We start from the raw sequence: 24,528 nt of genomic DNA on the forward strand, positions 1-24,528 counted from the left end.
CAGTCTGGGAAGATCCCACATGCCGCGGAGCGGCTGGGTCCGTGAGCCATGGCCGCTGAGCCTGCGTGTCCGGAGCCTGTGCTCCGCAACGGGAGAGGCCACAGCAGTGAGAGGCCCGCGTACCGGAAAAAAAAAAAAAAAAGCTTTGTAGTGGTTCAGTTGTGCCTTTAGTTCAAAAATTACATTTTTATGTTTAAATGCCAAGTTAAGTAGTTCAGATATTTTAATACAAAATTGATGAGTATTTTATTTAACCTTTAGGAAAGAGCGTGGGCCTTGGAGTCTATAGACCTGTGTTTGAGTCAGTGCTTTGCCTCTTAATAGCTACTTAGCTTGGACAAGTTATGTAATCTCAGTTTCCCTTCTGTAAAATGGGGGTAATAATACTTAGCTTATAAGGATGTTAGGGTTAAAGGGGATAATGTCACCGGCACATTTGTTAGTTATTCTTGCTTTTTCCATCAATGAAAAAAGCAAGCTTGTATTGATAAATACAAGCAGAGCAGGAAATTGACAAGAGGAGTCACAAGGAATCATAAATTTAAACATAAAATTAAACATGTTAGTAATGTAATAATGCTACTAAGAGAAGCAAAGTGTTGCTTATATAAATAAAATTAGATAATTTATAATATACAGTGACTTCTCTATTATTGAAGCCAGTATAGAGGAGTGGTAAAGAGTATATTTCTCTGGACTCAGACGTTAAGATCAAACCCTCGCTTTGTCCCTTTCTGTGGCTCTGAATAAATTGTTTCACTTCTTTTAGCTGCCTGAATTTCCATCTGTAAAATGGCAGTGACCCTAGTACTTATCTTGGAGTTGTAAAGATTTAACAAGATGATTCATATACCTGGCACTTGCACTCAGTACAAGTTGGCCGTCGTTATAATTAAATATTATTACTGTCCAGGTGGATATGTAGGTCTGTTTTCTCCTGGGTGAAGGTCTAGAAAAGACAATAAAAATGTTTATAGGATCAGAAAAAAATGACCTATGAAGACAGGTATAAAAAATTGCAATTGTTTTTTTTTTTTTTTTTTGCGGTACGTGGGCCTCTCACTGTTGTGGCCTCTCCCATTGCGGAGCACAGGCTCCGGACGCGCAGGCTCAGCGGCCATGGCTCACGGGCCCAGCCGCTCCGCGGCATGTGGGATCCTCCCGGACCGGGGCACGAACCCATGTCCCCTGCATCGGCAGGCGGACTCTCAACCACTGCGCCACCAGGGAAGCCCTGCAATTGTTTTTAACTCAAACAAGTAAAAGCCAGATACCAACTTTCAGCAAATATTGTAGTTATTAAATATTAATAATTATCAGATGTAGTTGTCTGAATTGTTATCAGCTGATGGCAATTTTTAGCAATGGATAAAGCAGGAGGAAATAGGTTTACAGGCAACATACAAGTTAAAATATTCAGATTGTCACTATTTTTTGGTTTTGCTGATCAAATTTAGTCTCAAATCAAATCTTTTTGTTTTTCTTTAAATAGGAATCTAAGCAGTTCACCAAAAGGACATTAATTTTTTTCCAAAGGGACATTTCTTGATGGCATTAAGCCTTTATAATAGTTGATGATTAATTATAGTTTAAAATTTTAGGTATACAAAAATCCTGATGAAAGATATTGATGTTCTAAACTCTGCTGGCAAAATGGACAAGATGCGGCTCTTAAACATTCTGATGCAGCTTCGAAAGTGTTGTAATCACCCTTACCTGTTTGATGGTGCTGAACCTGGTCCACCGTATACCACTGATGAGCACGTTGTTAGCAACAGTGGTAAAATGGTAGTTCTTGATAAACTGTTGGCCAAACTCAAGGAACAGGGTGAGTTACAAATCTTCAAATTAATGTGAAGTAACTTAATATTGTATATGAATAACATTTTGCATAATCATTTGTCATTCATTCATTCACTTGTTCAGCACACATTGTTGAGTATTTACTGTTTGTCAGGAATTGTCCTATGGGCTGGGTATACAAAGATGCACAAGACAACAGTCCTTGCCTTGTAGATGCTCACAGTACAGTGAGGAGGAATAGTTGCAGGTCACTGTGATAGTGCTGTGATATGCTGAGAGATTGGGAGTTGGGGAAGTCCTCACAAAGATGATGTTTGAGGTGAGCACGGGAGAACGTGTAGGAGTAAACCATGAGAAAAAGGAAGGGAAGGGTGTTCCACATCTTCAGTGAAGCAGAGGTGTGAAAGAAGGGAATGTAGAGCTTGTGGTATTTGGGTAGAGTGGCAGTGGATGAGTCTGGGAAGATGGATGGGGCCATTACAAAAGGCCTTTTACACTATGATTTAAGGAGTTTGGACTATTTTGAAGGTGGTGGGGGTGGTCATAGGACATTTGGCTGTGGACAGTGATGTGATCAGACTTGTATGTTAGGAAGAGAAGCTTGGAAGCAGCATGAGGGTGTATCTACTGAGGATGAGAGACTAGAAACATCCTCAGGATGGAGTAAAGGCAGATTTTATTTTATTTATTTATTATTTTTAAAATTTATTTTACTTTATTTTTTATCATTTAAATTTTATTTATTTTTTTATACAGAAGGTTCTTATTAGTTATCTGTTTTATACATATTAGTGTATATATGTCGATCTCAATCTCCCAATTCAACCCACCACTTCCTCCCTCTTGGTGTCCAGACGTTTGTTCTCTACATCTGTGTCTCTATTTCTAGTAAGGGAAGATTTAAAATCATCTCAATATGTGTGGAGGATTTTGAAGACCTTAAAAATGTGTAACTCAACAAATGCATACTTCTGTATAGTATCCCTTGAAGGTGTGTGTGTGTGTGTGTGTGGTTAGTGGAGTGTTTATGTGCTATATATTTATATTGCATATGATGTTTACTTTTATTTTTGTAACTTTCAAGTTAGTTTTACACAAGATGAACAACTTGCTTTTTTTGGTGAAATGTTTTAGGTTCAAGGGTTCTCATTTTTAGCCAGATGACTCGCTTGCTGGACATTTTGGAGGATTATTGTATGTGGCGTGGTTACGAGTATTGTCGACTGGATGGACAAACCCCACATGAAGAAAGAGAGGTGAGGAAGAGAAAATAAAACAAGACTTGAAAAATCAGAGTTCAATTAAGCCACGTTTTTCATCATTAGGTAGTTTTGAACTTTGGCCTTTTCTTTAGCTAGGTGCATTGAATTTCTCACTACCATCTCTCTCTCTTTGAGATCTTTAGCTGGACTTCCATTACACTGGCTCTTTAAAAATCATTCTTTCCAAGGTTTTCAAAGACATCCTAAGTTATCTATTGCATCCTTACCTCCTCTAATCACTGCTGTCTCTGGCCTTTTGACTACTTGTTTCTCAGTTTACTCTTTGACCCCTGATTCTATGTCATTTTCTTTTCTTGATTTGCCTCCTACATTAGAGCCTCGCCATTCATGGAGCTTAACAGTTGAGATTGTTTCAATTTATGAGCAACCATAGACTCATGAGACAGTAATTTGTAAAGGGAATGATCTCAGTCTTACAGAAATTTTGTACAACTGAAATGGGACACCATAGGTGTAGGAGCTTATCATGCACTTGGATTTTGGAGTACTAAAAGGTTGGTGTGCAGGAATGAGTCACTTAGCTAATGAGGAAGCCTGCCTAGCACCCACTAGTTTTCTGTAATTTGGAAATTCTTGAAGATTTTTAGATGATTTCTCATGAATGTCAGGGGTCTAATGTATTTTAAGCCCTTTAAAGCACTCTTTTTTTTGAGGGACAGGGCTTTGCTAATTTATCTTCTCTTTTCTGTGATCCTTCAGGGCTCTGTCTTTGGCCTCTGTTTTAAGTCTATACTCATGCTCTGGGCAGAGATCGTGATTTCATGGTATAGTGGAAAATGCATTGAACTTGGTTTCAGAAGACCTGAACTTAACACCAACTCCACCACTATGCGTGCAAGCTATTTAATCCTCTGAGCCTCAGTATCTTTGACTCTTTATTATAAGGGTAATATTAATGCGTAGGCTTCTGTTTTCCTGACAGTGTTGTGAGGATCACTGCATATAATATGTATGAACAGAGTTTTTGTACTATGTAGTGCAGTATAGCCCACAGGTCATGAAAGTGCACACAGGCGTTTTCACCTCTCAGCTCTAGGACCCCTTCTCAGGCCACAAAGACTCTCAGCCTGTGTCCCTCTCCTTCCATAGCTGCAGTGGGCACTCTGTCCCTTGTGTGCCTCCTTAGTGAAACCTGGCATAGTGTACGATAGTGTCCACAGCAGGAGCACAGGCCCTTTTCACATTAAGGGTTTCCCTGCTACCCACTGTGCGAAAACAGTTGTGGTAATATTTATAAATGAGGACGTTTCAAAGCTTATACTGTTCCCTGCTCTTTAGTCTTTTACCGTCTCTGAAATGGTAACTTGAATCTTTATTGGGCTTTTGCTGATTTATTCCTGGGAATGGATTTCTCCAAATCCACATTAAGCATAGTACCATTCAAGATGGCCCTTCTTCCTGGAATGAAGATGATACTAAGGCAGAAGAGTAGGTGCTTTCTGATCTCAAATAGCCAATTTGCATTTCTGTCTAATCTCTCTGCTCATGAATAATGTGGAGTTTACCTAATTATGCTCCAATTATCTGGTTTCTTAAAATGTTAAATAATGTTCTCCTTTCAGAGACTTTGAATCACATGCTTTGACTTTAGATATAGCAAAGTGAGGGACTTCCCTGGCGGTCCAGTGGTTGAGACTTTGCCTTCCAGTGCAGGGGGTGCGGGTTCGATCCCTGGCTAGGGAGCTAAGATCCCACATGCCTTGCAGCCAAAAATCCAAAACATAAAATAGAAGCAATATTGTAGCAAATTCAATGAAGACATTAAAAACGGTCCACATCAAAAAAAGAATCTTTAAAACAAAAAAGATATAGCAAAGTGAGAGCTGTTCGTTTTGCTTTGGAAATGTCCTGCCTTGCCATTATGTTGTTGTTCAGACAAGCATTTCATCTATTTTCCTAGTAAGAAGGGGAAGACTACCTTTAATTCCTTACTCGATTTGTTTGCGAGCTGTTAATAAGCAATTCTTTCTCAATAGCAGCTGGATTTGCCCTTTCTCCATTGCTACAGCTAAATTCAGCTAGCTCCTCACTTTTATGGGGAAAGGAACTAACATTTGTCAAGCAACGACTATGAGCTAGGCAACTTAGAGTTCCAGCTGAATTCTCCCAGCAGCCCAGTAAAGTATTGGCATAATTTTCTCCACTTGAAACTGTGTCTCAGAGAGGTTAAATGCTTGCTGAGAACCACATGTATAATAAATGGTAGAGTTATGATTCACGCCCAGGTTTTTGCTATTTCCTCTACACCAAATTGCCTCTCACTACACCATGCTGCTTTCTGTACTGCCCCCTCTACATGCTGTATGGACTGCGGCAGAGTCACCTTCTCTGTCTGCAACTTTTGACCATGCCATTCCATTCCTTAAAAATAGAACTTCCTGTATTTTGCGATTATGAAAGTAATATATGATTGCCAAGGAAATCTTGAGAAGAAAAGTATTTCTGGCCAATCTTTTTATGCATATATAATATATAAATAATTAATATTATACTCTATACACTACATATGAAGTTCAGTATCCTGATACTTTTTACTCAACATTATATTGTACTTTCCTATATCAGTAAAAAATATCATTGTAAAAATAATTTTAGTGTAATATTTCATCCTGTGGACATACAATAAATAATTTATCCCCCTATTGTTGATCATTCAGGTTGTTTCCAATTTTTCACTATTATAAATAATGCTTAAGTAAAAGTCCTTATACATAAATCTTTGTGCCCATCTCTGATTATTTCCTTAGGATAAATTCCTAGAAGTGGAATTACTGGGTCAAAGGGTATGAACACTTTTAAGACTCTTGATGCATATTGCCAAATTGCTTTCCAGAAAGGTTGTACCAATTTACACTCCCAGCAGCAATGTATGAGAGTGCCCGTCTCACCGCCCCCTCGTCAACATTGAGTATATCATTTTTTTAATCTTTAAAAAATGGTATTATGTTGTTTTAATTTGCATTTATTTGATTACTAGTGAGATTGAACATTATTCTTGTGTTTATTAGCCATTCGTACTTGTTCTTTTGTGTACTGTCCTTTTTTTCCTCATTTTTCTATTGTGGTCTTAGTGTTTCTTTCTAATTAATTTGTATGAGATCTTTATATAGCAAGGATATTAACATCCTATTAATTTTTAAGACTCTTCACTGAATATCCCTGGATTACCTTCCTGATTTTCCTCATTACTTCCCTGTTTGCTCCTTTTCACCATATGGAAATAAATCTACTTACCTTCCCCTCTATCTGTTGCTCTCATTCCCATTTCTAAACTTTTATCTCTCTTCGTTGGTCTTCTATACCTTCTTTATTAATTCTTCATAAATTAATGGGAATGAAGTTGAGATATCTGACATTTTACCCCCTAGATATATTTTAGCTCCGACTCAATTAAAACATTTTCACTATTATTATTTTAAAATAATTTAAATGATTGATTACTTGCTTAGTTAAATTTGTCTTTGTGATTGTTCTTTTTATTGATGTAAGCTTCTAAAGGTTAGGAACGTTATGTAATACACTTTTTACTGTACACATAGTACAGTTTATAGATAGATGCTTAAATATTTTTGAAGGTGGAAGAATATTACAAAGTGGGGTTTTGAGCATGCGTGTTAAAATGTTTATTTCTTTCTTAAGGACTCTGGTAATATAATTTGATTTTTCTCTCTTTTTCTTCCATCTCCTGTCAATTAAATAAAGGAAGCAATAGAGGCCTTTAATGTTCCTAATAGTAGCAAATTCATCTTTATGCTGAGTACCAGGGCTGGAGGTCTTGGAATTAACTTGGCAAGTGCTGATGTGGTTATACTATATGACTCAGACTGGAATCCACAGGTTGATCTACAAGCTATGGTTAGTAATCTTTAATGGTATCAGAAATTTACCTTAGCTCAGAAAACTATTGTTATTTATACAGCACAAAGGTAATTTATGATAAAAGGGTAACAACAATCTTTGGGGGATTTTGTAGTTGTTAAAATAGATTTTTCTGGAAAACAAAGTTGCTGTGCTAATTGCAAAAAACAAACAAAACAAAAACAAATACACCCCAAGCGCAACTATAGCATTTGTGTGTTGATTTTGGCTTTTATCATGAAATAGAAATGTCATTTTTTCCCACTCCTAAATATTGAAGAGGGCACATACATATGTTTTAATGAAAAGGGTTTAAAAATTAGTCTTTCAGTATTAATTTCCTTAACAACTAAATATATCAAAATCCTTAGCACTGAAATTGGGAGAGATAGGGTTTTAATTTCTGTTATAAAACAATTGGGGCAAGAATGTAAAAAGGTAACAAAGGAATATATTCCAGGAAAACATTTGCTACCTAAGGACACCATCAGAAACTACTCTATGTTTAAAAAAGATTCAGGGAGCTTTTCTCACCTTTCATCATGGTATCATTTATTGAACTAGAGCTACAACTTGAGTCACTGTGACTCAAGTTTTGAGATATATATATAATTTCAGAGGTAAAAAGATAAAACATAGCTATGCATTCAAAATCCCAGGAATTTATGGGACAACTGACTGTCTTTGGAAACGATTAAAGTCATATGCCAATGAGGCAGAGCTTAGAAGTCGTCCCTTTTCTTTTATAATAGAGAATTGAAAATATTGACCATCGGGACATTTTGAAATCCACATGCTTTGGCATAATTGTTACTGCTTTAGGTACCAAACTGCATGTTTGATGTGACTAAGTTGGAGTAAGCCCCAGTAAGTTACAGTGTTACTGAACTGGAAAACTTACTGGTGACACTTTATTTCCTTAAAAGTGTTAGAGGATAGCTGATCTTTCACGATTTACTGATTTGAGTTTGAAATGTAAATATGTGTAGGGGTGTTGCATTCTCTCCCAGTGTGCTGTGTTGAAACTGTTACTGGCTCTAGTGTTTTTATATTTAGCACAAGGGCTGTTTTGAACCCTGTTTCTTTGATTTTTTTTTTCTCAACCAGCCTCCTCCCTTCACCTATTTGCCCTGGCAGCTTCTTGTGTTTTAAAGACACTCCCCCTGCAATGAACATTTTGGTACATGACTCTTTTTGAATTATGGTTTTCTCAGGGTATATGCCCAGTAGTGGGATTGCTGGGTCGTATGGTAGTTCTCTTTTTAGTTTTTTAAGGAACCTCCATACTGTTCTCCATAGTGGCTGCTAAAAAAAAAAAAAAAAAAAAAAAGTCATGAAGAACCTAGGGGCAAGATGGGAATAAAGACACAGACCTACTAGAGAATGGACTTGAGGATATGGGGAAGGGGAAGGGGAAGCTGGGACAAAGTGAGAGAGTGGCATGGACATATATACACTACCAAACGTAAAATAGATAGCTAGTGGGAAGCAGCCGCATAGCACAGGGAGATCAGCTCGGTGCTTTGTGACCATCTAGAGGGGTGGGATAGGGAGGGTGGGATAGGGAGGGTGGGAGGGAGGGAGATGCAATAGGGAAGAGATATGGGGACATATGTATAACTGATTCACTTTGTTATAAAGCAGAAACTAACACACCATTGTAAAGCAATTATACTCCAATAAACATGTTTAAAACAAAAACAAAACCACTCCCCCTAGCTGTTTATATGTTATCAGAACTTGCCACCTGTCACACCTTTACCAACTGTAAACTATAGGACCAGTTCAAGACCATACAGTAAGGGTATTAATAACCCATTAATTTTTATGACCCTTTACTACAGATCCCTGAATTGCCTCAGTAAACAGAAAGAACTGCTTGCTGATGACAGAAAGCTGACTTTGCCACCAAAGCAACCCTTATTAACTAATTTGCCCCTCACTTAAAAAACTCCTTGCTAGTGTGGAAGATGTTTGTATTTAATGGCTTAAAGTTACTTAGTAACTTAATCCAGAAGCTTTCAGCTCTCTTTAGTCCTCATCTTAAAGGGGTTTTGTCTGTTGTCCTTCTGGAAATTTCCATTAATGGTACGGCAGAATATTTGCAGATTTCTGTGTTCCCAGGGGTCTCTAGATATTCTTAATATTCTTTACCCTCGTTTCAAAAATGGCAGGTCTAGAGAGATCAGGAACTAATTTTTATTTTCAGAATTTTATAGCATAAGCTGGCTATACCATACGTTTTATCCAGAATACCCAATGTCTTATATTAGGATTTTTTTCTACTAGGATCGGGCACATCGTATCGGTCAGAAGAAGCCAGTACGTGTATTTCGTCTCATCACCGACAACACCGTTGAAGAAAGGATTGTTGAAAGAGCTGAGATAAAACTGAGACTTGACTCAATTGTCATACAACAAGGTATTTATACGTGTAAACTGAATTAGGTGCTTTTTTTGAAAAACACGTGCAGTTTTCTTCAGAGGAGACTACTTTTAATGAAAGTTGACCCAAATCTGCAAACTTAGTAAAAGAAAAAAGACAACTGATTCACTTTGTTATAAAGCAGAAACTAACACACAATTGTAAAGCAATTATACCCCAATAAAGATGTTTAAAAAAAAAAAAAAAAGAAAAAAGACAAATTAAAAAAAAATGCTAATTTAAATCTGCCTATTTTGAAACCTGGCATTCAGTATATGGAGTAGGTACTTGAACATCACTAGCTTATAGCTGAATGTCAGTGGCATGTCTTTTGAAGTACTTGGTATTATTTAGCAGATAAAATGTTTGGTATAAGAATTTTAAAACATGTGTTAGAGGGTGCCTTTTCATACAGAAAAATTTGATCTGAGAAATGAAGTTTGAACATGAAAAAATGTTTCTGTCCTTCTATGTTTTAACTGAATTTTATAGAAGGAAATTCATATTGAAATAGAAGGTATGGTAGAAGAAAAACTTGCAGGGTTGTTCATTTAAAAAATTACTTTAAAGCTCACTAAAGTTTTACTTATGTTTAAATGTAGTAGTTTCTGATTAGAACTAATACGCTATGCTTTCTCTGGAATATCATTGAATATATACAACTTTTATTTTTATTATCAGGAAGACTTATTGACCAGCAGTCTAACAAGATGGCAAAAGAGGAAATGTTACAAATGATACGTCATGGAGCCACCCATGTTTTTGCTTCTAAAGAAAGTGAGCTGACAGATGAAGACATTACAACTCTTCTGGAAAGAGGGGAAAAGAAGGTTAGTTAAAATGGCATTTTGTTTTCATGATGGATTGCTTTAACATCAGTTTATTTCAGCATGATTATTGTAGTGTGTTGTTTCAAATGCACGTTTCAAATGACTCGTGTTCTAAGAATTTGTGGATTTATATCCAGGGATAATTTAGGGTTTTTTTTAGTTTAATTTTTGGTGAGAAGAGTAAGAACCGGAGTTTAAAATTGAGTGACCTTATATCTCATGCTTATAATATTGGTATTTACTCTACTTAAAAGCCCAAAAAATGTTGTGTTTAATCACTTGTATCAGGACTGCATTTTTGTGACTTTTTTGCATGGGATTAGAAATTATCTACTGCTACATTGTGTTAACTGAAACTTTTGTGAACGTTTTGTAAAATATTAAAACATTATTTGTTAAAGTATAATAAGCTGTTTCAGAATATTGCAATTCTGTGTTGAATTTACCTTTTTTCACAAATTATTATGGATAATTTCAAACATAAGCAAAAGTAGACAGAATAGTGTAATGAACCCCCATGTACTTATCACCTGTTTCCAACAACCATTTCCTGCCCCATTCACATCCCCAGTTCATCTTCCCCCTTCCTGGATTATTTGGGAGCAAATCTCAGCCATATCATTTCAGCTGTAAATATTTCACTATGTATTTCTAAAGTATAAGAACTCTTTAAAAACATAACCATGATGGCATTGTCCCACCTGAAAAACCCCAATAATTCTTTAACAGCAAAAATCCAGTTATAATTCAAATTTCCAATTATCTCAGAAGTAGCTAAACTTTTTTAAAACTTTTTTAAAAATCAGAATGCATATAAGGTCTATACATTGTCATTGGTTGATATGTCATATGTATCTTTTTTAATCTGTAGGTTCTCCCTCCATTTATGTATTATTTCCCTTGTAATTTATTTGGTGAAGAAACTGGATTGTTTGCCTTTTGAGTTGCTCACAGTCTAGATTTTGCTGATTCCATCCCCACGGGGTATTTTACCATGTTCACTTATGTACTGTATTTCCTGTAAATTGGTCGAATTTACTTTTCAGACTATTTTTTGTTTCTGAGGCTATATCTCCATACATTTATATTATAGCCCCAGCACTTATTTATTTTATAACTGACCTCCCACCCCCCACCTCTGGCAACCAGCCAATCTGTTCTCTGGGTCTATGAGTTAGGTTTTCTTTTTTTTAGATTCCACATATCAGTGAGATCATATGGTATTTTTCTTTCTCTGTCTGACTTATTTCATTTAGCATAATAGCCTCAAGGTCCATCCACGTTGTCTCAAATGGCAGGATCTCCTTCTCTTTAATGGCTGAGTAATGTTCCATTGTATACATTTACACCACATTTTCTTTATCCATTCATCCATCGATGGGCGCTTAGGTTGTTTCCATGTCTTGGCTATTGTAAATAGTGCTGTAACGAACATGGGGGTGCAGGTAGGTATCTTTTCAAGTTAGTGTCTTCATTTCCTTCAAATAAATTCCCAGGAGTGGAATTTGGAATTGCTGGATCATATGGTAGCTCTATTTTTAATTTTTTGAGGAACCTCCATACTGTTTTCTACATTGCCTTAACCAATTTACACTCCCACCAACAGTGTAGGAGGGTTCCCTTTTCTCCACATCCTCTCCAGCATTTATTATTTGTAGACTTTTTGATGATGGCCATTCTAACAGGTGTGAGGTGATATCTCATTGTAGCTTTGATTTGCATTTCCCTGACGATTAGTGATATTTAGTACCTTTTCATGTATCTGAAGTCATATGTTGGAATTTGAACAATCTTGTGTTACTGTGTTTCATGTTAGTGTGCAAATGTGTTGTTTAATCCAAGTTTGCCTTTGTTTTAGCATTAGCCATGTGTCCCATTAAAATTATGCAGCAGAAATTATAATATGGCTACATTTTCAATGACAAAAGATTTTAAAGAAAGCCTAAGTGAGAACACTTAAGAGCCATTTAAGTATTTAAAATACTTGGGGCAAATTAAATTTATATTCAAGTTTGATGTTAACATTGCATTATTACCTTGTAAATTAACAGACTGCATATTTCATATCAAAACCTGACTTTTAAAAAGTTAGAAAATCCACAGATTTTTATAAGTAATTCAGTGATAATTTTCTAATTTCAATGCATTCAACTTTAGACTGCAGAGATGAATGAACGCTTGCAGAAAATGGGAGAGTCTTCTCTGAGAAATTTTAGAATGGACACCGAACAAAGTTTGTACAAGTTTGAAGGAGAAGATTATAGAGAAAAACAGAAGGTAACTTTTTACACTCAACCATTAGATTCTCAGATTAGCATTTCTTCCCGTAACAATTATATATTTAACAAAACACTGGCACTTACCTATCATAATACTGTGCTACAGAGTGAAAGTGATGTATGTCAAAATGATCTTATCTAAGGGCTGGTTTATTATTATTATTATTACCACCACCATCAACATCATTTTTGCCGTTGCTGCTACTACCACTACCACCACTTTTGTTTTTGAGAAGCAGCATAGGATGTGGTTGAGTTCCTGGATTCTAAAGCTGAAATCACAACTCGATCACTAATTGACTTAAATTTTTTTGTATTGAAGTATAGTTGATTTACGATGTTGTGTTACTTTTAGGTATACAGCAAAGCGATTCAGTTATACATACATATGTATTATTTTCAGATTCTTTTCCCTTATAGGTTATTACAAAATATTGAGTATAGTTCCCTGTGCCGTACAGTAGGTCTTTGTTGGTTATCTATTTGATATGTAGTAGTGTGTATATGTTAATCCCAAACTCCTAATTTATCCTTCCCCTCCTTTCCCGTTTGGTAACCATAATTAAGTGACTTTGGATAATCAGTTTTTTCACCTATCAAATGGAGGTTGGAGTAATTACATTATAGAGTAATTAGAACAAAATATGTAGCACTTAGTATTAATTATATTAGTGATAATATTATTGTTAACATATAGTTACTTAAATGCCAGAAGGACTTTGTTACAGGTGGTCTCATTTATAAAAGAATGCCCTGTAATATACTTCATGGACAACAAAGGTCTCTTGAAGAAATGGGAATTTTATTTATTTTGTCTGTTTAAACTGAAATTATGGCTGTAATTTTTAAAACTTTTAATTTTCAAATGACTTCAGACTTTATTGCAAAAACTAGTAAAGAGTTCACATATATCCTTCACTCAGCTTCCCCTAATGTTAGCAATTTACTTAATCATATTACAGTGAGCAAGTCCAGGAAATTAACATGTTTTCCCCCTAATGTCCTCTCCCTGTTCCAGGGTTTATAATCCAGGATCCCACATTGCAGTTTTTAAAAACAGAGTTTTATTTTTAAGAGCAGTTTTAGGTTCATAGCAAAATCAAGTGGAAAATACAAAGACTTCCCATATTCCATCTGCCTCCCCCCAGCAGCTTCCTCCACTGTCAACATCCCACACCAGTCGAACCTACACTGACATCATTATCATTCAAAGTCCATCGTTTACATTAGGATTCACTTTTGGTGTTGTACAGCCTGTGGGTTTGGATAAATGTATAAATGACTGGTATCCACCATTATGATATCCAGAATAGTTTCACTGCCCTAAAAACCCTCTGTGTGCTGCCTGTTAATCCCACCCTCCTGTCAACCCCTAGCAACAACTGATCTTTGCACTTTCTCCATAGTCTTGCCCTTTCCAGAATATTATATAGTTGGAATCATACAGTATGTAGCCTTTTCCAATTGGCTTCTTTCACTTAGTAATATGCATTTAAAGTTCCTTCATGTCTTTTCATGGCTTGATAGCTCATTTCTTTGTAGTGTTGAGTTATATTCCATTTTCTGGATGTACTACAGCTTATTTATGCATTTATCTACTGAAGGACATCTTGGTTGCTTCCAAGTTTTGATAATTATGAATAAAGCTGCCATAAACATTTGTGTGCAGGTTTTTGTGTGGACATAGATTTTCAACTCCTTTGGGTAAATCCCAAGGAGCACGATTGTTGGACTGTATGGTAAGAGTATGTTTAATTTTGTAAGAAACTGCCAACCTGTCTTCCAAAGTGGCCATACTATTTTACATTCCCGTGGGCAGTGAATGAGAGTTCCTGTTGCGCCACATTCTCACCAGCATTTGGTGTTGACAGTGTTCTGGATTTTTGCCATTTTAGTAGGTGTGTAGTAGTATGTCTTTGTTTTAGTTTGCATTTCACTGATGACATATGATGGGGAGCATCTTTTCATTTGCTTATTTGCCATCTGTATATTTCATCAGGGAAGTGTCTCCTCAGATCTTTCGCCCATTTAAAAATCAGAATGGTTGTTTTCTTATTGTTGAGTTTTAAGAGTTCTTTGTATATTTTGGATAATAGTCTCTCATCAGATATGTCTTTTGCAAACAATTTCTCCCAGTCTGTGTCTTGTCTTCTCATTCTCTTGACCCACATTGCATTTTGTTGCTGTGTCTCCTTGGTCTCTTCTAATCTGTGATAGTTCTCAGTCTTTCTTTGTTTTTCATGACCTTGACCCTCTTGAAGAGTATTGTTCAGTTGTCTTGTAGTTTGAATCTCACTTTGGGGTTGTTCGACATTTTTTTCATGATTTGATTGACATTATGCATTTTTAGCAAGAATGTGTTGGAAGGGATGTTACGTCTTTCTCAGTACATCATACCAGGGAACATATGACATCACTATGTCATGTTACTGGGGACAGTAACCTTAGTCACTTTGTTGAGGTGATGTCTGCTGGCTTTTTCCACTGTAGAGTTCCCATTTATCCCTTTGTAATTGATAAGTATCTTGGTGGGGGGAGATACGCCTCAAATTTTTGCCCACTGGTTTTAGTATCTCTTGGTGGAGTTTGCCTGCAATAGTTATTGCAGTGTTTACTTAACGGTAATTTTGTATTTCCTTCATTCCATCTACATTTATTAATTGGGATTTTTCTGTAAGGAAGAGCTGTCCCTTCTCCCCATTTATTTATGTACTCTTTTATTTATATCAACATGGACTCAAGGAGAGTTATTTTTTGAGTTATAATACAATTCTATCATTTTTATTTTGTTACTCAAATTGTTCTATAAAGCTGTTATATTTTTTAACTGACAGAATGAATTTTTTAAAATAAAAAAGCTTATTCTTGGGTATTGATTTTACTGAAAAATCAGAGGTGAGCCATTTTAATTTGCATTGCAACTAGTATGTTGATAATGCTTTGTTGCTATTATTATTTCTGGTTAGTTTTTAGTATCTTGACCAAAATCTATGTGGTTATTCTATCTATAACCTTAATTCAGACTACTTATGGCTTACTCTGAGGAGATGGAGGTGACAGCCTGCATACACAGAGTGCAAACTGCCTTCCTAATATGCTTTTTAGATCTCATTATGTGATATGAATTTTATTAATTTTACAATTATTCCCTTGGGCTTATTGTTATTATAAGTGTTTTATAAAGTAACAGTGAAAAGTCTAAATATCAGTGGTGCTTCCTACCTACTTTCTTAGAGGAAAATTAGGCTTAGTAAAATATTTGTCCATTTCTAATATAACAAGTTTTCCTGTGTTTCTAATTCTAGCAAAATAATGATGTACAGATATAAAGAAATTTTAATGATAACAATTATGATGACTTTTATAATTGACTGACTAAATCAGATTTTTTTCTGAATATTCTGAGTTGAAATTATATTTTTATTATGTCTTTCCATATTTTCTAGATAGGTTCATAAAATAAGTTCATACTGTCCTTTGAAGAGAATTGAAAACCTGCAAGAATGTTGTTCATACATATGGAAATTGCACAGTGAGGTAGATTTTTATATAAGATTTGTCGAACCAGTTGCATTAGTTTATAACCATACCTGGTGAATTAAGTCATATTGACTGAAATTGATTCTGAATAAATTAACCTGAATAAGTTTGTATTAATGTAGTCTTATCTAAAACAAACTAATTTAGCATGATTTATTCTGTTTTTGAAAATCCAGGAATTGGCCTTTAATACTTATTTCACATTTGAATATCTAAACCTTCAAACAAGTATAGGTTAAATGGCCAAATACATTACTTTTAGAAAGTTAAGTTATTATTGATTTTTCATCCCAATTGAGACAAATAAATATTGGTTATTAAAAAATATCTTTTCGGGCTTCCCTGGTGGCGCAGTGGTTGAGAGTCCGCCTGCCGATGCAGGGGGCATGGGTTCGTGCCCTGGTCCGGGAAGATCCCACATGCCGCGGAGCGGCTAGGCCCGTGAGCCATGGCTGCTGAGCCTGTGCGTCCGGAGCCTGTGCTCCGCAACGGGAGAGGCCACAACAGTGAGAGGCCCGCGTACCGCAAAAAAAAAAAAAAAAAAATCTTTTCTATTGCTGTCATCTCACATTAACCCATCTGAGGGGAAAAACAAAACAAAACTCATCATCTTACATAACTCACATTATCCATCTCGTGAACTTTTAGAGGTAAAAGAGACATTTAGTCTAACCTTGTTTGTGATTAAGAAATCCCATCGATAACATCTAGGACAGTTATCTAGCCTCTGTTTTTTTTTCTTCCCCCCATCCAACCTCTGGTTGAACTCGGTCATGTTGGGATTCTTATTCAGGATATTTCATTTCACTGTGTTATATTCTCTGGTTCTCAGAATACTTCTATTTAAAAAAAATATTTATTTATTTGGTTGCACCGGGTCTTAGTTGTGGCACACAGGCTCCTTAGATGAGGCAGGCGGGCACCTTAGTTGTGGCACGTGGGCTCCTTAGTTGAGGCAGGTGGGCTTCTTAGTTGTAGCATGCAAAAAACTCTTAGTTGTGGCATGCAAACTCTTAGTTGCAGCATGCATGTGGGATATAGTTCCCTGACCAGGGATTGAATCTGGGCCCCCTGCATTGGAAGCACAGAGTCTTATCCACTGTGCCACCAGGGAAGTACCTCAAAATACTTCTTATTTGGCTTATAAGCTCCTTGGTGGAAGAGATTGTTTTATTCATTTTTGTATCCTTGACACTTGCAAATAGGTACTTAAGACATATTTGTTAAATTATATTGAGTAGCAATCTACTTTCTTGTGACTTTCCATGTTGGTTTTAATCTTATAGATCAACAAAGAACATTTTTTTCTATCTGATAGACTTTTCCATATGTGGATGCCACCATTTTGTCTTTAGTCTTTACTTCTCTAGACACAGAGTTTATGATTTCTAACCATTCTAGTCATCTTAGTTTATCTTCCACTCTTAAAATGTGATAACAAGGTTAGAACTCAGCCTGTAGATGAGGTCAAATAGAGTGGGACCATTAATTGTATTGGATTGGCCAAAAAGTGCCTTCGGTTTTTAAGTAAAAATAAAAGACACATTTTTCATTTTCACCAAGAACTTCATTGAACAACGTATTCACCCTGTTGTTTCACTACCTTCTGGCATTTTTCAGGCAACTTCATAATTCCATCTTCCCAAAACTTTTTATCTTTTTGAGCAGAGAACTGTTCGAGGTTCCTTTTACAGTCTTCCAGGGAATTGAAATTTTTTTCCATTAAGAGAATTTTGTAAAGACCAAAATAATTGGAAATCTGAAGGTGCAATGTCTGGTGAATACGGCAGATGAATCAGAACTTCCCAGCCAAGCTGTAACAGTTTTTGTCTGGTCCTCAAAGAAACATGCGGTCTTGTGTTACCCTGATGGAAGATTATGCATTTTCTGTTGACTAATCATCGAGTGCTGCTTTCAGTTGGTCTAATTGGGAGCAGTACTTGTTGGAATTAATCGTTTGGATTTCCAGAAGGAGCTCATAACAGAGGACTCCCTTCCAATCCCACCATATACACAACATCACCTTCTTTGGATGAAGACTGACCTTTGGGGTGGTTGTTGGTGGTTCATTTCACTTGCCCCACGATCTCTTCCATTCCACATTACTGTACAGTACCCACTTTTCATCACCCGTCACAATTTGTTTTAAAATGGAACATTTTCATTATGTTTAAGTAGAGCGGAAATATGGTCAAGAAGGTTTTTTTCGCTTAACTTATGTGGAACTCGAACATCAAAGCAATTCACATAACCAACCTAGTGCAAATATTTTCAGTGCTTGATTTGAATATTTTGAGCATGTTGGCTACCTCCCGCGTGGTATAACGTTGATTGTTCTCAATAACTCGATTTGATCGCTATCAACTCCAACTGGTCTACCTGACTGTGGAGCATCGTCCAGTGAGAAATCTCCCGCACGAAACTTCGCAGACCACTTTTGACACGTTCGATCAGTCACAGCACCTTCTCCATACACTGCACAAATCTTTTTTTTTTGCGTTTCTACCTTTCTTGAAAAATAACGTATAATATGCTGGAAATGTTGCTTTTTTTCTTCCATCTTCAATGTTAAAATGGCTACACAAAAATTCACCAATTTTGATAAGTCTTTTTTTTTAAATGCACGCTGATATGACAGCTGTCACATACAATCTAACAGAATTATTTCAAATGAAGTTAAAGACAAGTAAGTGCTACTAGAGCCATCTTACAGAAAAAAACCAAACAAAACTTTTAGCCAGCCCAATAGATTAATGGCCTCTTTTGTGTAAAAGTAGTAGGCTAGGCACTGTGAAGTCAAGAAAAATATCTGAACTAGAAAAGCATACCTACAGACTCCAGAACTTTATATTGTCACTTTTGTATATTGACTTTTAAATTGCATTTTCTAGCTGATATTGGGGTAAAGTTTTGTAAGGCTACGAAATCATTGTTCACACCACTTTGGATATTTAATAATAACTTACATTTAACTCTTGGCAGTTTACCTAATGCTTTCACGTATATGGTCACATTTAATCCTCAGAGTAGGTATTATTATTATTCCCATTTTACAGATGGAGAAAATAATTTCTTCAGAGTTATACAGTTGGTAAAGTGGCAGAACCTGGTTTCAAATTCAGGTCTTTCTGATTCCACTGGCTTTTCCCACAGCTACCTTACCAAGAGGTCTTATTTTAAAATTTCTCTTGATTTGAAGGGATATGTGGCTGTCATGTTGATATTCATTATTTATGCCTTTCAGCTACTTTCTAATTCATACACTTAACACAGTTACCAGAATCAATATTAGTTTTCCTCCTATATTAGATGCTATTTATTTATTTTCACATAAAATATTAACCAGATTATGCAAATTCTTCTCAATCACTAAGGAAGAGCTAAGTTTCAAACTTACTTAAAAAAAAAAGAAAACCATCCTTGCACTTGCACCTAAACTTGGTATACAGTATGAGGTTTTGGAAGTTGGGATGTATAACTGTGATTTATAAAGCAAGTTTTTTTTTTTAATTGAAGTATAGTTGATTTACAATATTGTGTTAGTTTCAAGTGTACAGCAAAGTGATTTAGTTATTTCTTTTTCAGATTCTTTTGGGGTGCATGTATCTTTTCCAATTAGAGTTTTACAAAGCAAGGTTTGATTCTTCCTAATGGCTTTGGTTTTCTCACACTTCTACAACCTTGATGTGCTTGATATTTATAAAAAAATTTGGAATTATTAAACTCCTCATTCTTGTTTTCGTGTATAGCTTGGAATGGTGGAATGGATTGAACCTCCCAAACGAGAACGCAAAGCCAACTATGCGGTGGATGCCTACTTCAGAGAGGCTTTACGTGTTAGTGAGCCAAAGATTCCAAAGGTAAAGCAGTATGAGGCCAGGTTTTATGTCCTACAGTAGAATTCTCTTGTAACGTGGTCTCTGATTCAGATTTACTTATATTAGTGCTAAATCTTAGTCCCTAAAATATAACAATACAGAAAAGTACTTGATATGCTCCAGCCATATAAATGGATTCCATTGTATTTATTTTTCTATATATAAAAGAAATAATAAAAGATAAGTGTGTTCACTTCATGTACTGAAAACAAATATATATGTAATGCATTTTCTCCCCTGCAGGCTCCACGACCTCCAAAACAGCCAAATATTCAGGATTTTCAGTTTTTCCCACCACGCTTATTTGAGCTCCTCGAAAAGGAAATTCTTTATTATAGGAAGACCATAGGCTATAAGGTAATTTTTCAGTTTTTTGGATTAGCATAATACAATCTTTTAAGCTAATATAATGTATCAAGCTAGACTAGAAAGTGTTCCATTTTAATGTGAGAGAACTTAAGAGTAAGTCAAAATAGTGGCGTTTTTAAAACCAAAGAGGAGGTTTAACTAGAAGCAAAGCATCAAGCTACCCAATCACCAGTAACATCAACACTAAATGAGATTAGTGGAGAATTATCCAATATTTCAAAATAGTAATACCATTTTAATAATGCTTGTGTTCAGGTGCTCAAAGAATATGTAGAATAAACAATAGGTATGTGTTTAAATAGAAGTGAATGTATAATAGATGATAGGAAATGTTTGATTATTTTCCTCAAAATGACCAAGAAATAGTATTTTTGTGTTTATTGCTCATAGATTGATAGAAGCCCTGTTGGTGGTTAGTAGATTGTGGTCACTTAGGTGTTAAAATAATGATAAACACGATAATGAATTATGGAACTTAAAAATGATGTTTTGGAATTCAAATTTCTTACTTATATAGGTAGATAAGAACCCGTTTATAGTGAGTGAAATATAATGTTTGTCATACTTACAGCTATCACATTGAGAGATTAAGCATACCAGGTTATTTCTGTATGTTGAAATTGGCTTCGTAGTGAGTGGAAAGGGATGACCAAATAATAGTCAATAGTGTGAACAAAATTATAAAAGTATTAACACTGTTATAATTTTATGAAGATTTATGTTTTATGAATTGGAAGCTGTGTTTTAAAATTTATTTTGTGAACTTTTATTACAAGTGGAACTGTGACCAGTTATTTTGATTAGTAACTGTAATATGCCTAGAAAAGCTCCATATATATATATAAGATATTTAGTTAGTTAATATTTTCGAACTGAGGGAAGAGATATGGGGACATATGTATATGTATAACTGACTCACTTTGTTATAAAGCAGAAACTGACACACTATTGTAAAGCAGTTATACTCTAATAAAGATGTTAAAAAATATTTTGGAACTGAATGAATCTCTAGAGTGTTTCTACTATTTGTCCAAAGTGGGAGCACTGTCATTTGAAATAGAGCAAAAAAGTTTTGCTTGCTGTTTATGTACCAAAGTTTAGATATATATAAATAGGGACAAGAAACTTAAGGTGACTATAAGTGGAAATATATATAAATAGGAACAAGAAAGTTAGGGTGAATATAAGTATAAAAATATATAAAGTGGTTAGTTATAATCTGGTTAGGGAAATATGATTAAATTTGAATGTATTTAACCAACAGGACTGGATAAAATCCTTAGGAAGTTGTAGAAGAGTACAGGAATCATGGTTGAACATCGGATCAGGCATAAAACCAGTTTCAAAGAAAGTGAAAACAGCGATATGGTAGAAGAAACAGGCAAGTTATAGGTTTAAAATGTAAAATAAAAATAGTAAAATTAATAAAGTAGTGAATAAGATTTCACGAGGTAAACAAATATATACATGATCCCGCTAAGAATTATTAAACATTTTAGGTTTAGATCATTATTTTCTGTTAACTTTTATTGACTATTATTAGTGAGACTTAAAGGAGAATTAAATTGAAATGTTAGACCTCAGTAATCAACCAAATATCTGTGTAGAGCATCTTATAATTGAATAAATGTTTTACCACATACTTCATTTGATTTCTTAGAAACCCTGCGAGATAGGTGTTATTATCACTTCTGTATAATAGGTGAGGAAACAAGTTCAGTGAGGTTAAATGACTTGTTCAAGGTCAGGTAGCTAACAGAGTTGCCAAGGGTGCTGGTCTCAAACACAGGTTCTGAGCATTCAAATGCTATGCTCTTTCCACTCAGACATTCTGGGCTATTTCTGCATCTGACATAACTCTGCTTCTTTCAGCAGCCCTAAATAAGGACTGTGTTTACAGTGGTTTGACATGTTGTTTGGGAGGTGAGCCAAGTGGTAGTCAAGTAGCAGCAATAAAAAAATCACCTCTGCTAATATAACTGTTTATGCTCCTTCTTTGGAGATACTGAAATTCTGTTCCCTGTAATAATACAGTGCCCACCACATTCTCGCCACAGCTCTGGTTTTAATGTAAATAGTGCCTTTCATTACAGGCAGTTTGTGGTTAAGGGTCAGGGTCTTACATGACAGTTGGGTGGTGGCCAGCTGGAAGGAGATGGAGGAGAGAGGAAACCTTAGAAGAGGGAGGAATGAAGGGACAGCTGCGAAGGGTGATAGGAAGGAGGAAGGTGCGAGAAGAGAGGAAAGGGATGAGTGAGCAGAGGGGAGATGGCACGGCATCCATGCTATGGCACCTTACTGTTTTCTGTTCCTCACCTCCCGGAGAGAAGTGACTGGAGAGGGAGTGTGAGTGAAAGGAGGACTGTTTTTCATTTAATACATATTTATCGAGTGCTCCCCTATGCCAGGTCCTATGTCAAGGTCTGAGGATAAACTGACGAATAAGACAGTGGGGGTTCCTCAGTGCACAGTACTCACGTTCTAATGGAGGAGACAGACATTAAGCTGAAAGCACAGCGTAGTGACGTTACTTGTTTTCAGTTCTTACAAAGGGTGCTATGAGGGATCATAACGTGGGTATCTAGTGTGGAGTGGGAGATCAGGGAGGTGGTCCCTAAGGACCACCATTTAAGTTGAGATCAGAGAGATACACAGGAATTAGCCAAGTGAAGTGTGGGACAGAAGCGTTCAGGTGGGGGAGCCACATGTACAAAGGTGTTGTGGTAGGAAGGAGGATTGCCCCTTCAGAAACTGAAAGAAGGCCAGTGTTGCTAGGGAGTGGTGAGAAGGAGAATGACTTGAGATGAAACTGGTGAGTTGGTTGAGTTGGATCAAGTGGAGCACTGAACATTAATTATAGGTCATATTAATTAGGTTGAACTTCAGAGCAAAGAGCCTTTGAGATGTTTTTAAGGCAGAGGGGCAGGTGGGTGATGGAATAATGACAGCAGGTAGTTATTTAGTCCTTACTTGTGTTGCTTACTCTTCTTAGTTGTTGAGAAATGATTAGCTCAGTATTCTCAGAAGAGCCCTGGAACTACATACCCATTTTACAGGTGGGGAAACTGAGGCATACAGAGGTTGAGTAATTTGCCCTGAGTAATTTGCTCAAGGTCAAGCCACTTATAAGAGGTAGGATATGATCAAACTTACATTTTTAAAAATCACTCTGGCTGGGCTTCCCTGGTGGCGCAGTGGTTGAGAGTCCGCCTGCCGATGCAGGGGACGCGGGTTCGTGCCCCGGTCCGGGAAGATCCCACGTGCCGCGGAGCAGCTGGGCCCGTGAGCCATGGCCGCTGAGCCTGCGCGTCCGGAGCCTGTGCTCCGCAATGGGAGAGGCCACAACAGTGAGAGGCCCGCGTACCGCAAAAAAAAAAAAAAAAAAAAATCACTCTGGCTGCAACACAGAGAATGGTGAGTTTCTCCAGGGAAACCAGCCAGGAGGCTGCTGCAGTGTGAAGATGAAAAGATGGTGGTGGCTGGGAGTGTGGTGGTGGCAGTGGGGGTGGAAGGAGAATCGACCCCCTACCACTCCACTCCTAGCCCCAGGCTCTCCTCAGCCCCATCCTGGATTGCCTTTGTACTGTCTTAAGACTTGCCTTGATCCTCTGTATGCCTACTTAGCTGGGGATTTACAAGAGAAAGAAGAATACATTCTGGATGTTGGTTCTTTCTGAACCTTGTCTCTTACATTCTTTACCAGGGGCTACAGACCTGAGCTAAGGTGGGTGCTTTAATTGGGTGGGTCTTGTGTTTGAGTACAGTTGTCCCTTGGTATCTGCGGGACATTGGTTCCAGAAGCCCACAAAGATACCACGATCCGTGAATGCTCAAGTCTCATATAAAATGGCGTAGTATTTGCATGTAACCTATGCGAATTCGCCCATGTATTTTACATCATCTCTATATTACTTATAATACCTAATACAATGTGATTGCTATGTAAATAGGTATAAATACAATGTGAATCCTATGTAACTGGTTGCCAGCATGCAGCAGATTTAAGTTTTGCTTTTTGGAACTTTCTGTAATTTTTTTCCTCAAATGTTTTTGATCTGAGGTTGCTTGAATCCACACATGCAGAACCCGTGGATATGGAGGGCTGACTGTATAGACAGATGAGCATGGCATGTTAATCACTTGCAAAAGCTTCCTATAAAGGACGATATGATATTGATAAGTGTTGGGCATATCTTCTCAAGGATTCCTAGCATTGATTTTTTCCCCCCTACTAAACCTCCAGAAAACTAACCCAAGCCACAA

The 24,528-nt window shown here is 36.5% G+C and overlaps 1 protein-coding gene across 1 annotated transcript in view; it reads left to right on the forward strand.

The window, feature by feature from the left end:
• SMARCA1 (SNF2 related chromatin remodeling ATPase 1) overlaps window positions 1-24,528 on the forward strand; it is a 71,497-nt gene that overhangs the window by 20,380 nt on the left and 26,589 nt on the right. Inside the window, exons 11-19 of the mRNA XM_022561509.3 lie at window positions 1,602-1,828; window positions 2,938-3,059; window positions 5,834-5,869; window positions 6,789-6,941; window positions 9,234-9,366; window positions 10,051-10,199; window positions 12,357-12,476; window positions 19,768-19,878; window positions 20,140-20,253. Of these exons, the coding sequence (XP_022417217.1) occupies window positions 1,602-1,828; window positions 2,938-3,059; window positions 5,834-5,869; window positions 6,789-6,941; window positions 9,234-9,366; window positions 10,051-10,199; window positions 12,357-12,476; window positions 19,768-19,878; window positions 20,140-20,253 (1,165 nt within the window). The remainder of the gene's footprint in view (window positions 1-1,601; window positions 1,829-2,937; window positions 3,060-5,833; window positions 5,870-6,788; window positions 6,942-9,233; window positions 9,367-10,050; window positions 10,200-12,356; window positions 12,477-19,767; window positions 19,879-20,139; window positions 20,254-24,528) is intronic.

This window comes from Delphinapterus leucas, chromosome X (genome assembly GCF_059928025.1).
Source record: "Delphinapterus leucas isolate spDelLeu-1000000601 "Yukka" chromosome X, BTC_Dleu_Yukka2, whole genome shotgun sequence".
In the NCBI taxonomy this organism is placed as follows: Eukaryota; Metazoa; Chordata; class Mammalia; order Artiodactyla; family Monodontidae; genus Delphinapterus; species Delphinapterus leucas.